Below are 12944 nucleotides of genomic sequence, written 5' to 3' on the forward strand. Positions count from 1 at the left end.
CAATCTGACCTGACGCTCATATTATACAAATGACCGCAACTGTCCACACAGGAGCCGTGTGTGTCTCGGGTTGTCGTTCCCTTTGGCTTTCAGCACCGGCCGCTCTGGACGCCCACCATCCTGAAGCCTGCCGGTCCTGGGCTCCTAGGACGCTGCTTTGCTTTGATCCTCTTACCATTTTAACTGCTCGCTTTCGGTCCTTTCCTGCCTCTATTTCTTCCTGTCCTTTAAACTTTGTTTTTCTTATAAGTCCATCCTTGGTTCTCTTCTCTTTATTACTACAAGTCCACCATAGGCAACTTTATCCGAACCCACACCTTCAGCATCCTAAATCTTCAGCTCTGACTCTAACAGCTCTTCTGAGCAACAAATCCAACCGCCTCCCAGACGGCTCTACCAGGATGCACTGAGGTATGACAGGTGTGGTGCCGGTGTCTTCCCCATACCTACCTGTCTCCTTTCCTGTGATCGTCCCTTCCCCCCTCCCCCACCCCAACGCACCCATGATAGTATTGTATGTTTTTCCAAATTATAAATTGTGTCATTCTGCTTAAGAAATCAATATACCTCCAGAATGAGCTTGGCATCCAAGCTCATTCTGGAGGTATGACATCTTGACATCTTGTAATGACATCCAAGAGTTTTCACAACCCGCACCCAATCTACTTTGATAGCCTCCACCTGCATGGAAATAGGTATAGCTCCAATTCATGGGTGAGGAAGACACTCTTAGAGGGGAACTTGTCCATAGTTATTCATTCATCAAATATAAAAGCACCAACGGAAAACAAAAGTGTCCCACACTTCTAGGACAAGACTAACTGTTCTCTTGCCACAGCAACAATGATCCCCAGAATTGGCTGTAAAACTGTCTGACTGATCAGCGTGCTCAGTGAACACGCCTCAGTGCAGCCTCATGCTTTCGCAGCCAGCTGTTTGGTGACACACTCATTCCAGTCAAACACACGTTTAAGATTGGATGCCGATCCTTTCCTTTTCCTGCAAAATGTTCTTCCTAAAACCTGTACAGAAGAAGTGGCTTGGCCCTAGCCAGTTTGGCTCAGTGGATAGAGGGTCGGCCCTGCAGACTGAAGGGTCCTGGCTTTGATTCCGGTCAAGGGCATGTACCTCAGTTGCAGGCTCGATCCCCGGGCCCGCTGGTTAGGGCACACGGAGGAAGCAACCAATCGATGTGTCTCTCTCACATCGATATTTCTCTCTCTCGGTCTCTCCCCCTCCCTTACACTCTCTCTGAAAATCCCTGGGAAAAATGTCCTCGGGTGAAGATTAACAACAACAACAAAGAATTTGCTTTGCTCAAGGAAACTACACCTGACCATGATAGGACTCCATCAAGTAAACAAGGTTCAGCGTTGGTTAGAGATTGAGCTATCGAGCATCGGCCCATGGGAGAACAAGCCACTGGCTCCCTTCTTAAGAAGTGTAAGATCTGCTGGGGCATCAATACAGGGAAACAGGCAATTTCAATAACCCGTAAATCCTACCAGAGGAAAAGCTTCTATCCTGATCTAGTCCCCGGGCAAAGGAGGATGGGTGGGCTTTGGCCAAGAAAGACTCAGAGGGATAAACTAATGAAAATTCACCTGCCGTCTTACCTGTAAGAGCCTGTCATAGGGCTTTAAGCCACCGAGGTCTCCCGGCCCCGCGGGGCGAATGTTTTTGACGTACACGCCCTTCTCCAGCAGGCCATCTGCCACGCTGAACCCGAAGTCCTCCATGTCCGAGCTCTTGTACAAGGTCACCTGGAACGGGAGAACGTTGGCGGGGTCATTTTAGCCAGGTTGGAGACTGGGCCTGTGAATCTTCTTGACCAACCATCTTTTCAAACTCATTTCAATCACATAATGGATTTGTAATACATTAGGCAGCTACCCCCCCCCCCACCCCCCCGCCTTCCCTAGAATATCCTTGGAATTTGTAACAGAAAAATAAGGAGGAGAAAAGCTGGAGAGGCCTGGCCTTCTTCTTCTTCTTCTTCTTCTTTTTTAATAGCAGTTCCCAGGTACATGTGAGACCTGGACCAGGGCAAGCTGACTTTTCTATTTTCCTGGACAGCCCTCCAGTGCTGGCAGCGGCCAGGGCGGCCCCCAGTCCTGCTGGACACCAGGACTGAGCCAGAGGCCTTCCTTCCTTCCTTCCTGCCGCGCTCTGCCTAGGGCTGTGCTGGGGACCGGGCCCAGCGTTTCCTCCTCCTGTGAGCAAGCCTCGTGAAGTCCATCATTTTATTTGCTCTGGTGCCGCAATCATGACTCCAATAATGTTGGTAAAGCAAACCAACCAACAAAAACAGCTACAAGTGCACCTGTAACAAACCCCTTGCTCTGGGCCCGGCTTCAGCAGCCGCCTCTGTATGTGTGGAGGGCTGGGCGGAGCAGCTCAAGGCATTCCCCTTCTCAGCTGTGGGCCACAGCTGGTTCTCTCTACACCTGAGACCAGCTGCCGCCAGTTAAGCTCCCCCCAAGGCTCATCTCTCCACCTGGCATCTGCAAGAGTTAGCCCAGTGTTCGGCAAACTGCGGCTCGGCAAACTGTAGCTCGGGAGCTGCATGCGGCTCTTTGGCCCCTTGAGTGTGGCTCTTCCACAAAATACCGGCTCTTCCACAAAATACCTACTTCTGCACATGGGCCACGAAGTTTCAATCGCACTGTACTGCGCGCCCCCATGTGGTATTTTGTAGAAGAGCCACACTCAAGGGGCCAAAGAGCCGCATGTGGCTCGAGAGCCGTGGTTTGCGGACCACGGAGTTAGCCTGTGGTTCCTTCACTCATCCAATCATGCCTACTTTCATCAAATGGGGATTGAGTCCCCACCCTGTTCTGGGCACAGGAAACAGCAGTGAATGAGAGAGAAGAGCCCGCCTCCCAGAGGCCCGCGCACTGGTATGTAATGTTCCCCAGCACAGTGCCGGGCCCTGCGGGGGGCATGCTCAGCGCCTCACACTCATTTCACACTTAAAGGCGCCCACTGTTTGTCCTAAGGCTGCCAAACGCCCTCCGCAAAACCCTGTGCACACTTCAAGCCATGACTTGGGCTTACTTTTTTACCCTCGTGGTTTAAAAACATGCCTTTTAGTTTACTTTCACACAAATAATATGGGGACGCATTCTTGTAGAAGAGTAAAAAATTCAGAACTGTACAGAGCAAAACGTGAAGATGAAAACTTTTAGAGCAGGTTTATTTTTTTTATACCCAGTCATTTTAGTTCAGAGAGGTAGGACACATGGAAGGAAGCAGGAAAGTGGCCAGTGTGCGGATTTTTATTTTACTGGACAGAGAGCTAAAGCACCTGCTGGCTGGGTCAGCACGATTCACTAGGCAGCCCTAGTGGTTACTGCCGTGTTGGAGGTAAGAAAATTCTATTTTGTAGAAGGTTAATAACTTGCCCAAGATCACAAAGGTGACAGATGGGGGGGCTGAGTTTGTCTGACTACAGACACGGAGCACTCCACTGTCGCGCAAAAGGCCTGATTTCATAGGTTCCAAGAGGCACTACTTTAATATTTTAAAATCTCTGAAATCAGACTGTTTTATTATCAATGGCATCTTAGAGCCTGTGAAATAAGGCACATGATATGTGCTGATACATCAGCATATACTAGCATATGGTTTTAAAATCTGAAACGGCCCGGTTTCTGTGGAAGGATCACTGCTGTGGCGTTCAGTTCCACAAAGACAGAGCAGCCAGCCCCGCTGTACTACATAGAAGACCCTGTGCGCCTGCACGGGTGTGTGTGGTTTAGAAAATCCACCCCCCCCCCCCAATCGGAATGCACCCTTTGATGTTTGGGGAGAAGTGCGTTAAAACTGAGTAAATGAGAGCATGCTCTTCCCCTCCCCCCACCCCGCATCCCCAAAGCAAGTCCCATCAGGAGTGGAGGAGACGATTTTCTTGGTGACTTGGGCTCAGGTGAAGCAGGGGAGGACGTGGAAGATGCCCCTTCAGGGAGCTTGAGAGGAGCAAGGACCTTTGGGATATTCATTTACATATCCCAAATCCCTAATCCGGTGCCTGCCACATAGGAGGGTTGGTATTTTTGTTGAATAAATTAAAAGATTGGTTGTGACAGTCAGTACTGTCCACCATAAGCTGGGAGTGTGAACTAGGCTGGGCCCCGACGAGGATCCAATGGCGCCACCTGGTGGTCACAGCAGGTGAGAGCACCTCTGACATTGAGCCAGGCCTGTCCCACAGGAGAGAGATGGATGGAAGGTTGAGCAGGAGATGCTGGACTTCTGGCTAATAAGGTCTGTGGGATTTGGTGAGCAGATTAACAAGCAAACAGAATGCTACCATCTCTACCAAGTTTGTGGAGCAGATCACATGGACAGGGAAAGGAAGGCTCAGAGAGGGTTAGAAACCTGCCCAAGGTAAAACAGCAAGCAACAGAGTGGTTCTGACTGAGAAGTTCGGATTGCTCCATGGTACACTTCCTTAGTAAATGCTCATTTCAGAGAAGAATTTTTAGGCCCCTCTATAACCACGATTTTTCATAGGCCATAGGATAGGAGAGAAAGCTATTTTTAATTTTTTCCCAATTTTATCAAGATATAATTGACATACAGCTCTGTATAAGTTTGAGGTACACAGAATAATGAATTGACATAAACATATTGGGCAATAATTACCACAATAAGTTTTGCTAGGAGAAAGCAATGAAAAAAATGTCAAACACATTCAAGAGCAAAGAGAGTAGAACAATGAATCCCCACATACTCATCACTCAGACCCAACAACCATCAATAGCTCACCACACTTACTTCATCCACCCTTCTGTTTTCTTTTTGGGGGTGGTATTTTCAGGAAAATACCAGTCCTCATGCCATTTCACTCTTACGTACCTCAGTATGAACTCTAAAAAACATGCGCTCTTCCTATGTAACCTCGATGCCACTAATTCATTTGCAAAATCAACCCTTACTCCTTGATATACTCCAATATCTAGTCCATAATACAATTTCTCTGATTGTCTCAAAAGTGGTTTTTAGAGCTGGTTTGCTCAAATCCGAACAAGGTCCACACATTATGTTTGCTTTCAATCTCCTCCCCCCAACCCCCGCACCCTTAAAATGCATTTCTATTGATTTCAGAGAGGAAGGGAGCGGGACATAGAAACATCAATGATGAGAGAGAATTATTGATCGGCTGCCTTCTGCATGCCCCCTACTGGGGATCGAGCCCACAACCTGGGCATGTGCCCTGACTGAGAATCCAACCATGACCTCCTGGTTCATAGGTTGATGCTCAACCACTGAGCCATACCAACTGAGCTCTATCTCTTAAATATCCTTTTATCTAGAGTATGTCCCCATCTTGTTTTCTCTGTGCTGATGACTTATTGTGGAAATGGTGTCATTTGTCATTAGTATGCTCTTTTATCCCCCGTATGTCCTCTAAATAGATGTGAGCTCTGGATGCTTGATTGGAGTCAGAGGGGGAAGGGTATCTACACTAATAAAAGAGAAACATGGTAATTGGCGTACGACCGCTACCCTTTTCATTGGCTAATCAGCGAGATATGCAAATTAACTGTCAGCCAAGATAGCGGCCAGCAGCCAGGCAGCTTGAAACTAACATGAGGCTTGGTTGCCTCAGTGACGGAGGATCCTTGGAGGAAACCAACGTTCCCCGCCTGTGGCTGCAGGCCTCTGAGTGGGCAGTTTAAGAAACATTGTAACAAATACCGCAGGACTTCAGCCAGCAGATTCCCAACATTGTAAGCAAAGGCCAGAAACCTGCAGAGGCCTAAGAGCTGGAGCCAAGCCTCAAGGTAAAGCTGGCCCAGAATAAAAAAAAGAAAAGAAAAAAAGGAGCGGTTGGGAACTTCAGTCACCCCCAGCCTGAAAACAGCCCTCAGCCCCTCACCCAGACTGGCCCGGCACCCCAGTGGGGACCCCCACCCTGATCCAGGACACCCTTCAGGGCAAACCAGCCAGCCCCACCCATGCACCAGGCCTCTACCCTATATAGTAAAAGGGTAATATGCTCCCAGCACCGGGATCAGCGGAGCCGAGAGGCCTCCTGGCACCGGGATCAGCGTGACAGGGGGCAGCGCCCAAACCCCCTGATCGCCCTGCGGCTCTGTGTGTGACAGTGGGCGGGGCCCCAACCCCCTGAGCAGCCCTGCTCTGTGCCTGATAGGGGGGAGCTCCCCAACCTCCCCCCCCCACGGGCCCTGCTCTGTGTGTGATGGGGTAGAGCCATAACCTCCCCATCGGCCCTGCCCTGAGTGTGAGAGTGGCGGTGCCCCAACCCCCTGATGGGCCCTGCTCTGTGTGTGACTGGGGCAGTGCCCCAACCCCCTGATTGGCCCTGCTCTGTGCATGACAGGGGGTGGTGCCGCAACCTCCCCATCGACCCTGCCTTGAGTGTGACAGGGGATGGTGCCCCAACCCCCCAATCGGCCCTACCCTGAGCATGACTGAGGGTGGCATCACAACCTCCCAATCTGCCCTGCTCTGTGCATGACGGGGCGGCGCCCCAACTCCCCAATTGGCCCTGCTCTGAGCCCGACCAGGGGCTGCACCTAGGGATTGGGCCTGCCCTCTGCCACCCGGGAGCAGGCCTAAGCCAGCAGGTCGTTATCTCCCGAGGGGGTCCCAGACTGCGAGAAGGCACAGGCTGGGCTGAGGGACCCCCCCTCCCCCCGAGTGCACAAATTTTTGTGCACCGGGCCTCTAGTCCTATATAATAAAAGGCTAATATGCAAATCAACCAAACTGCGGAACAACCGAACAACTGGTTGCTATAACATGCACTGACCACCAGGGGGTGCACACTGAACATGGCAGGCATCAGCAGCAGGTGGCAGAGCGCAGAACATGGCGGGCATCAGCCAAGGCCAGATGGTGGAGCAGGTAAGCGGAGGTGCCAGACCAAGGCAGGGTGCCAGTCACTAACATTCGGGCAAGCCTCTGGTGGTTACTGAAAATTCTTTGCTCCTGCATGCCACCATCCCACCTGGCACTCGCACCCACTGCCAGCACCTGGTGCTGGCCCTGATCACTTGGTGCCGTCAGTGGGTGCGAGCGGTGGCTGCCAGCCCCCATTGCCCTTCAGGTCTCCTCCACCTCCCTCTGCTCCCAAGGGGCGATCGGGGCAGCAGCCCCCACTTGTACCTGCTGCTGGTGCCAGCCCCAACCACTCTGTGCCATCAGCAGGGCCATCGCTGTCAGCACGTGGGAGCAGTGGTGGCAGGAGCAGGGATGCTGGCAGATGGGACTGGGGGCCGCTGCAGGAGGGGCTGGGTTGGGGCATGGAGGATGGGCCAAGACCCACCCCTATCCCCACTGCAGCCTCACAGCCCACAATTCCTTTCAAGGTGCACGAATTCGTGCACTGGGCCCCTAGTAAAGATATATTATCACAGATGGACAGTGTGCTTCCTATGTCATCTTGTCAATGTCGAGTCCTCTAGACATTGGGTTCTGGTGATGACAGCTCAATTTCTCCACTGTAAGGCTCCCTATCAACTTTTAATCTAGTGGTTTTATCCACTGATGACCTTGCTCTGAAAGTATTGAATAAGTACTTTCATTAGGGCTTGCAGGGTGATAATCTTTTTCTAATCCTATAATATCTTCTGTATTAGCTACAATTCTTTTGTAAAGAGGACTTCTCCTTTCTTCAATGAGTGCTATTTGATTACTCTGAAGTACAAAGTTTGTACAAGAGCGGCAAAGGGAATGCTAATGCTTTCCTTTTGTTCTTAGAATAGGAAATTAGGGGACTAAATATTTCCAGTGGTGTCCCAGGGAGGGTTTTTTGGGAGGAGGAATGACTTTTGTTAAGTAAAATATCAATATAAACCTTTGGTGATCAATTGTGTCATCGTTACTTTGGATGCTCAAATTATCTCATCTTTGACCAAGGAGAGTCCTTAATGTTGACTCCTATGTCCTTGTGATATGACCCATTTGTTATAACTTCTTGGCTTTCTAGCTCCAGCTGTCACAGACCCACTGTGGATATTTCTTGTTCCCCATCTGGAATCAGCCATACCTCCAAGGAGCCTTGATTGCAGAAAACATTTCTGGCTTATGTACCAGTCCTTCCCTCACCTCCCCATGCTCCTCTCCCAAAGCGTGGAAGAGGAATGGGGGGATGAGGACACAGAGGAGGAGGAGGTGAGTGGCTAATAGGATTGTGGCACCCTGCATCCTTCGGGCCCTGTTTCCTAGAGGGAGAAATCTCTGCTCAGGGTCCCTGCTTATGTGCCCTTTGGCTTGGTCTGTGCCTTGTCTGTGGGACCTCTTGTCCTTGCGCCCCCTTCCCACCTTTATTCCCGGCCACGTTCTCTCCAGTGACCAGCAGCACACCTGGGGCAGGAACCTCCTGGAGGTGCAGTCCTGTGAGTCCTAGGGACCCTGTGCTTACGGCTGGTTGGGTACATGGACTGGCGTCTGCCCTGCAGACTCTGGGCCCGCCGGGGAGGGTTGCAAAGCCTGTACTCACAAGCAGCACTAGGAAGCCCACTTCTCTCTGAGCTCTGAGGCATGTTTTCCAGCACAGTGACCCCGAATCCTGGCACTGGGGGAGCACTGGGCATGGGCCTGGCACAACAGTGACGTCTTCATTGCTCAGGTGGCCGGTGGTTCTTGGATGTCTGTTCCACAGCCAGGACCCAGGAGGGGCAGAAAGGTGAGTGGCAGCCAACGATGCCAACACTAGCCAGTGGGAATACATTCACCAAAACACTACAGGTGGATGCTAAGCAGAGCCGATGAGCAGGTGAAGGGCACAGCTGTTGACCAAGAGGCTTCACTCTCCCGGGCCTCAGACTTGACGTGTCTCTGTGGTAAGCTCTTCTGCATAAGAGGCGAATAAGCGGTTTAAATTGGAAAGTAACCTGTTTCTCTGGAAAGATTTCCTAAGGTGAGAAGAGACTGAATTTTAATAGCCAACTCTGTGGTTCTCCTGGAACTAGCTTATAAATAGCACATAACGAAAATGAAATTATTTTTAAAGGACCACGAAAGATAAGATTCCAGAAATCAATAATTCACAAAACTGGGCAGCACAGCTGACGGCGCTCAAAGCAGCAATAATAAATTGTGCCAGGTAGCTGCCGCCCCCTGTCCCACTGGAGGTTGGTGGTGGTTACTTCTGATTTATTTCCCGTCCAAAAATAATTCTAAGCATGCCGGGGGTTAGGCCATTTCGTTTTTGTTTTTGTTTTTGCACACATGCCTCCCTTACCCAGGCACTTTCCTACATGTGATTGCTTTTGATCTCCAACCACTCGGCAGCACATTCATTCCCTTCCTGCTAATGGGGATGCTGACTCTTGAAGTTGATGGACAGGCTGGTACTAAATATAGGTACTAAAATATCTGACCTCATTAGCTGTGTTTGTCAAGTCATGATTTTTTTTTTTTTTTCTGGACATAATCTCCTAGCTGGTCAGGCAGCCTTTATCCATTTCCAGCGGCCCAGCAAAAAAAGATGAAAAATGCTTCATGTCTGCTGATTTCTTCCCATAGAGCCCTCCCGGCCTCACCATGGGCATCCCCGTACACTCCAGCTCCTAGAGCTCCTCCCGGTCCACCCCAGCCCGCGTGAGCCAGTTCATCTTGTAGGGCCTCTATTCTGAGCAGACCAAAGGCTGCCTCCAGGGAACCTGGATAGATTTTTCTGTTCTAAAAGGGCCAGTGAACATGGGACATAACACTCCGGCAAGGACACAGCTCCACAAAGCTCAGGTCCTTTGAACCCTTGGCCAGCATGTGCTGCAACTCTTCTAACCCTCCCGAGAACGGAGCCTGGGCAGGAGGCAGAGGGGTCGCCGCCATCCACGCTGAGCCTTGCCTTTTATTTCTATCCAGGCGTCTGAACAATGTCCTTGAGGCAAAGATCAGAGACCTCCAGCTTGTGTTTTCAGTCTGACATGTGAGAGAAGCTTCGCAGCGGAGCCAGCTGTCCCCGCGTGGATGCTCAGGGCAGCTGGGCCTGCGATCTTCGGCAGGCCACTCTGAGGGACAGGTGTCCCCGGAGCAGTTCCTACGCACTGCAGCCTCTCTATGCTCAGCCCCTCGTCCTAAGGCCTTAAGGACTTCTCAGAGGTGGTACTGGTCTTCCCGTAAATCACCAGGCATTTGAGTTCATTCTTGCAGGCTCTGCGGAGGTCGCCTTGTTTCTTCAAACCTGACAATTCCCAGCACGGCAGTTTTGAGAACAATCCTGCACTACCTGGGGGGCTGAAAGGAAAAACAAAGCACGGCCTTCCCCGCTGCGTTCTTCCAGCCCAAGAGGAAGGAGGCCATGTCTGTTTATGCCTCTCCAACTCCTGGCTTTCAAGACTCACTGGGTCAGAGAAGGCAGCGGCTGCCCTCCCATCTGTGAGTCTCTGTTGGCGGAGGAGAAGGAGGGACAGCTGCTTCACACTGTGCCTTCTACTGCTCCCTGGCAGGGCCGTGGCACGGGGGTCGACAGTGAGAGAACCAGTGTAAGTGTGAGCAAGTCAGGGGCTGACCGGCCCTCGGAGAGCTGAGTCCCAACCAAGGGAGCGCCCGGCTTTTAGGTCTGGCTTTCTCCATTCGTGCAGACCACCTCTTGTCTATCATTTCACATCAGATCAAAGCGGCAAGCGTGAGATCATTCTCCCAATTCTCCAGGCGATCAAGCCAAGCCATGGCAGCTGACGGACACCGTGTCCTCGTCAGCTCTGTCGCTGGCCCCTTCCATGTGCTCTGGCTGCCACCAAGCCAGCCAGCAGTGGCGGCGAGTCTGTCCCGGCACCTTTGCCCAGGAGGCTGCTGGTTCCTCACAGCACCGGCCCGCTGCTTTGGCCTTCATGCTCCCCTGCCAGGTCTGCTCCGGCCTGGCTCTCCTCCAGCTCTTGACCCTTCCCGATTCCTTCTGCAACTTACTGACCTCATTCCCTGCAGGCCTCTGTGGGTAAAAAGGTCACGATCACAATGCCAACATGTGTGTAGGGGGCAGGGGGTGTTTCCCCCCACCGCCAAGCAATGCTGCTGCACCAGCTGGTGTCCTACAATTCAGATCTAGTCTGACCCAATCTGCCTGAAGATAGCATCGGATCCCCCAGGTTAAGGGCTCCGTCCCACAAGGCTGCCCCCCAACCTCTTCAGGTGCCAATTGCAGGTCTAGCTTATCACCTGGGCTTCTGGCCAACGGGCTGTCCATCAGAGGTTCCAACAACCCACTTCTTGGGTTTGATAATTTTCTAGAGCAGCTGTCAGAGCTCAGGAAAACACTTTACTTACTAAAATACCCGTTTATGATAAAAGATACGAAAAGAAGAGCCAGATGGAAGAGACGCACAGGGCAAGGTGTGGGGAAAGGGGTGGAGCTTCAAGTCCCCGTGAGTGCACCGCTCTCTCCACACGTCCACGTGTTCACCAGCCTCTCCACTCTCTCTCCTTTTAGGTTTTACAGAGGCGTCCTTACTTAGACCTGCTTGACTAAACCATCGGCCACTGGTGATTGATTCAACCTCCAAGCCCTCTCCCTTCCCTCCTCCTTAGGTCCTGTCCAAAAGCCACCTCATTAACACAGCTAAAGACACCCTTACGCTCTCCACACCCAGGACATTCCAAGGGCTTTTGGAGCCCCGTGCCGCGAGGACATGGACCAGGGATACATGCCTTACTATAAGTCACAATATCCCAGTGGGCTTCCTGGCTCCAGCGGCCACCTGCTCCTCTGGGTGGGAGACCTGCCTTCCACCCACCCTCTGGGCCCGGGGAATTCAGGGCCAGGCTCCCTGTCCTTCAGGAAGGATAACAAGTTACAACTGACCAACTCCTGCTGCACTGAGCACGAACAGTCTTGACTGCATTTCCTCATTCCAGGGATTGCTGTGGCCCAACACTACAAAGATTCTCAAGCAAGGAAAGATCTCGGCGCCCCACCTGGGGAAAGAAAGAGATGAGCCCCGGGCTGGACCATGATCACGTCCTACCACAGATCTGCTAGGCAAGCAGCAGGGCAGAGCCACGGCGGAGGGAGGCGGCCAGCAGGCTTCTCTCCAAGCACCTGGACAGTCAGGAGACAGGGTGACCCTCAGAGAGCTGACCCGCTGGCCAGATGACAGAATATCTTATAGATAACAGAGTCTCTTACAACCTATAAACATATTTGATCACCACAGAGACATCAGGTAGAGATGAATGCTCTGCAGGCCAGCGCTAGACCTAAGGGAAGCTGGGCACCCCTCTGAAGAGGGGTGGTGGTGGATCCAGGACGGAAGGGACAAGACACATGGTCAAAAAGTGAGAAGTAAGGCACCCCCCCCACTGTCTATCAAGCCTGCCCAAGGGCCATCCTTGTCTAGGGGTCCGCAACTCTGTTTGACTTACCAGTTCTATTGCTCAGAGCAGAGCTCAGACTCAAGGTGATAGGATGCAAAGCGACTTCTGTCTGGTAGAATGCAAATGATTCTTTTCCATTAGAAAAGACAACCTCAAAGGCTTTGCTGTATTTCCCTGTAAGACACTGAGCATCTTTATTCTAAATTGGGAATTTTACTCCCACATTTGTTCCCTCCCACAGCCTGAGAATATGAGCATATCTATCTATCTATCTACCTACCTACCTACCTATCTATTTATCTATAGATAGATATGTGATACAAGCCAATCATTTGCATATGAATTATGTTTTTCACATTTTGAAAAGTTGTTTTAACAGGAGCATAGACAAGGGAAGCTGACCGAAATGATACATCCTGAGGATTGTCAGGGTTGGCTAATCATTATATAAAATGTACAACCTGAATTCCAACCCTCATTCTACAATCCATGTTCCCTCAACAACGTTCAGATACTTAGCTGCTCTAGTTTCACAGGGCGAGAACGCGCTGGTCACGCTGATGCGGTGACGGGTAACTAGACACCCCCATTTGCCTTTGGGTCTCATTCTGGCCCACATCCCCGCCTCTGTTGCGGGGGGGGGGGGGCGGGAA

At 51.4% G+C, this 12944-nt stretch overlaps 1 protein-coding gene across 4 annotated transcripts in view; it reads right to left on the minus strand.

Moving 5' to 3' along the window:
• GRIP1 (glutamate receptor interacting protein 1) overlaps nucleotides 1-12944 on the minus strand; it is a 681581-nt gene that overhangs the window by 2570 nt on the left and 666067 nt on the right. For all 4 annotated transcript variants that reach the window (XM_059683530.1, XM_059683528.1, XM_059683529.1 and 1 more), the window contains one exon: nucleotides 1617-1763. In XM_059683530.1, coding sequence (XP_059539513.1) covers nucleotides 1617-1763 — 147 coding nt within the window. The remainder of the gene's footprint in view (nucleotides 1-1616; nucleotides 1764-12944) is intronic.

The sequence above is a fragment of the Myotis daubentonii genome, chromosome 2 (assembly GCF_963259705.1).
Source record: "Myotis daubentonii chromosome 2, mMyoDau2.1, whole genome shotgun sequence".
In the NCBI taxonomy this organism is placed as follows: domain Eukaryota; kingdom Metazoa; phylum Chordata; class Mammalia; order Chiroptera; family Vespertilionidae; genus Myotis; species Myotis daubentonii.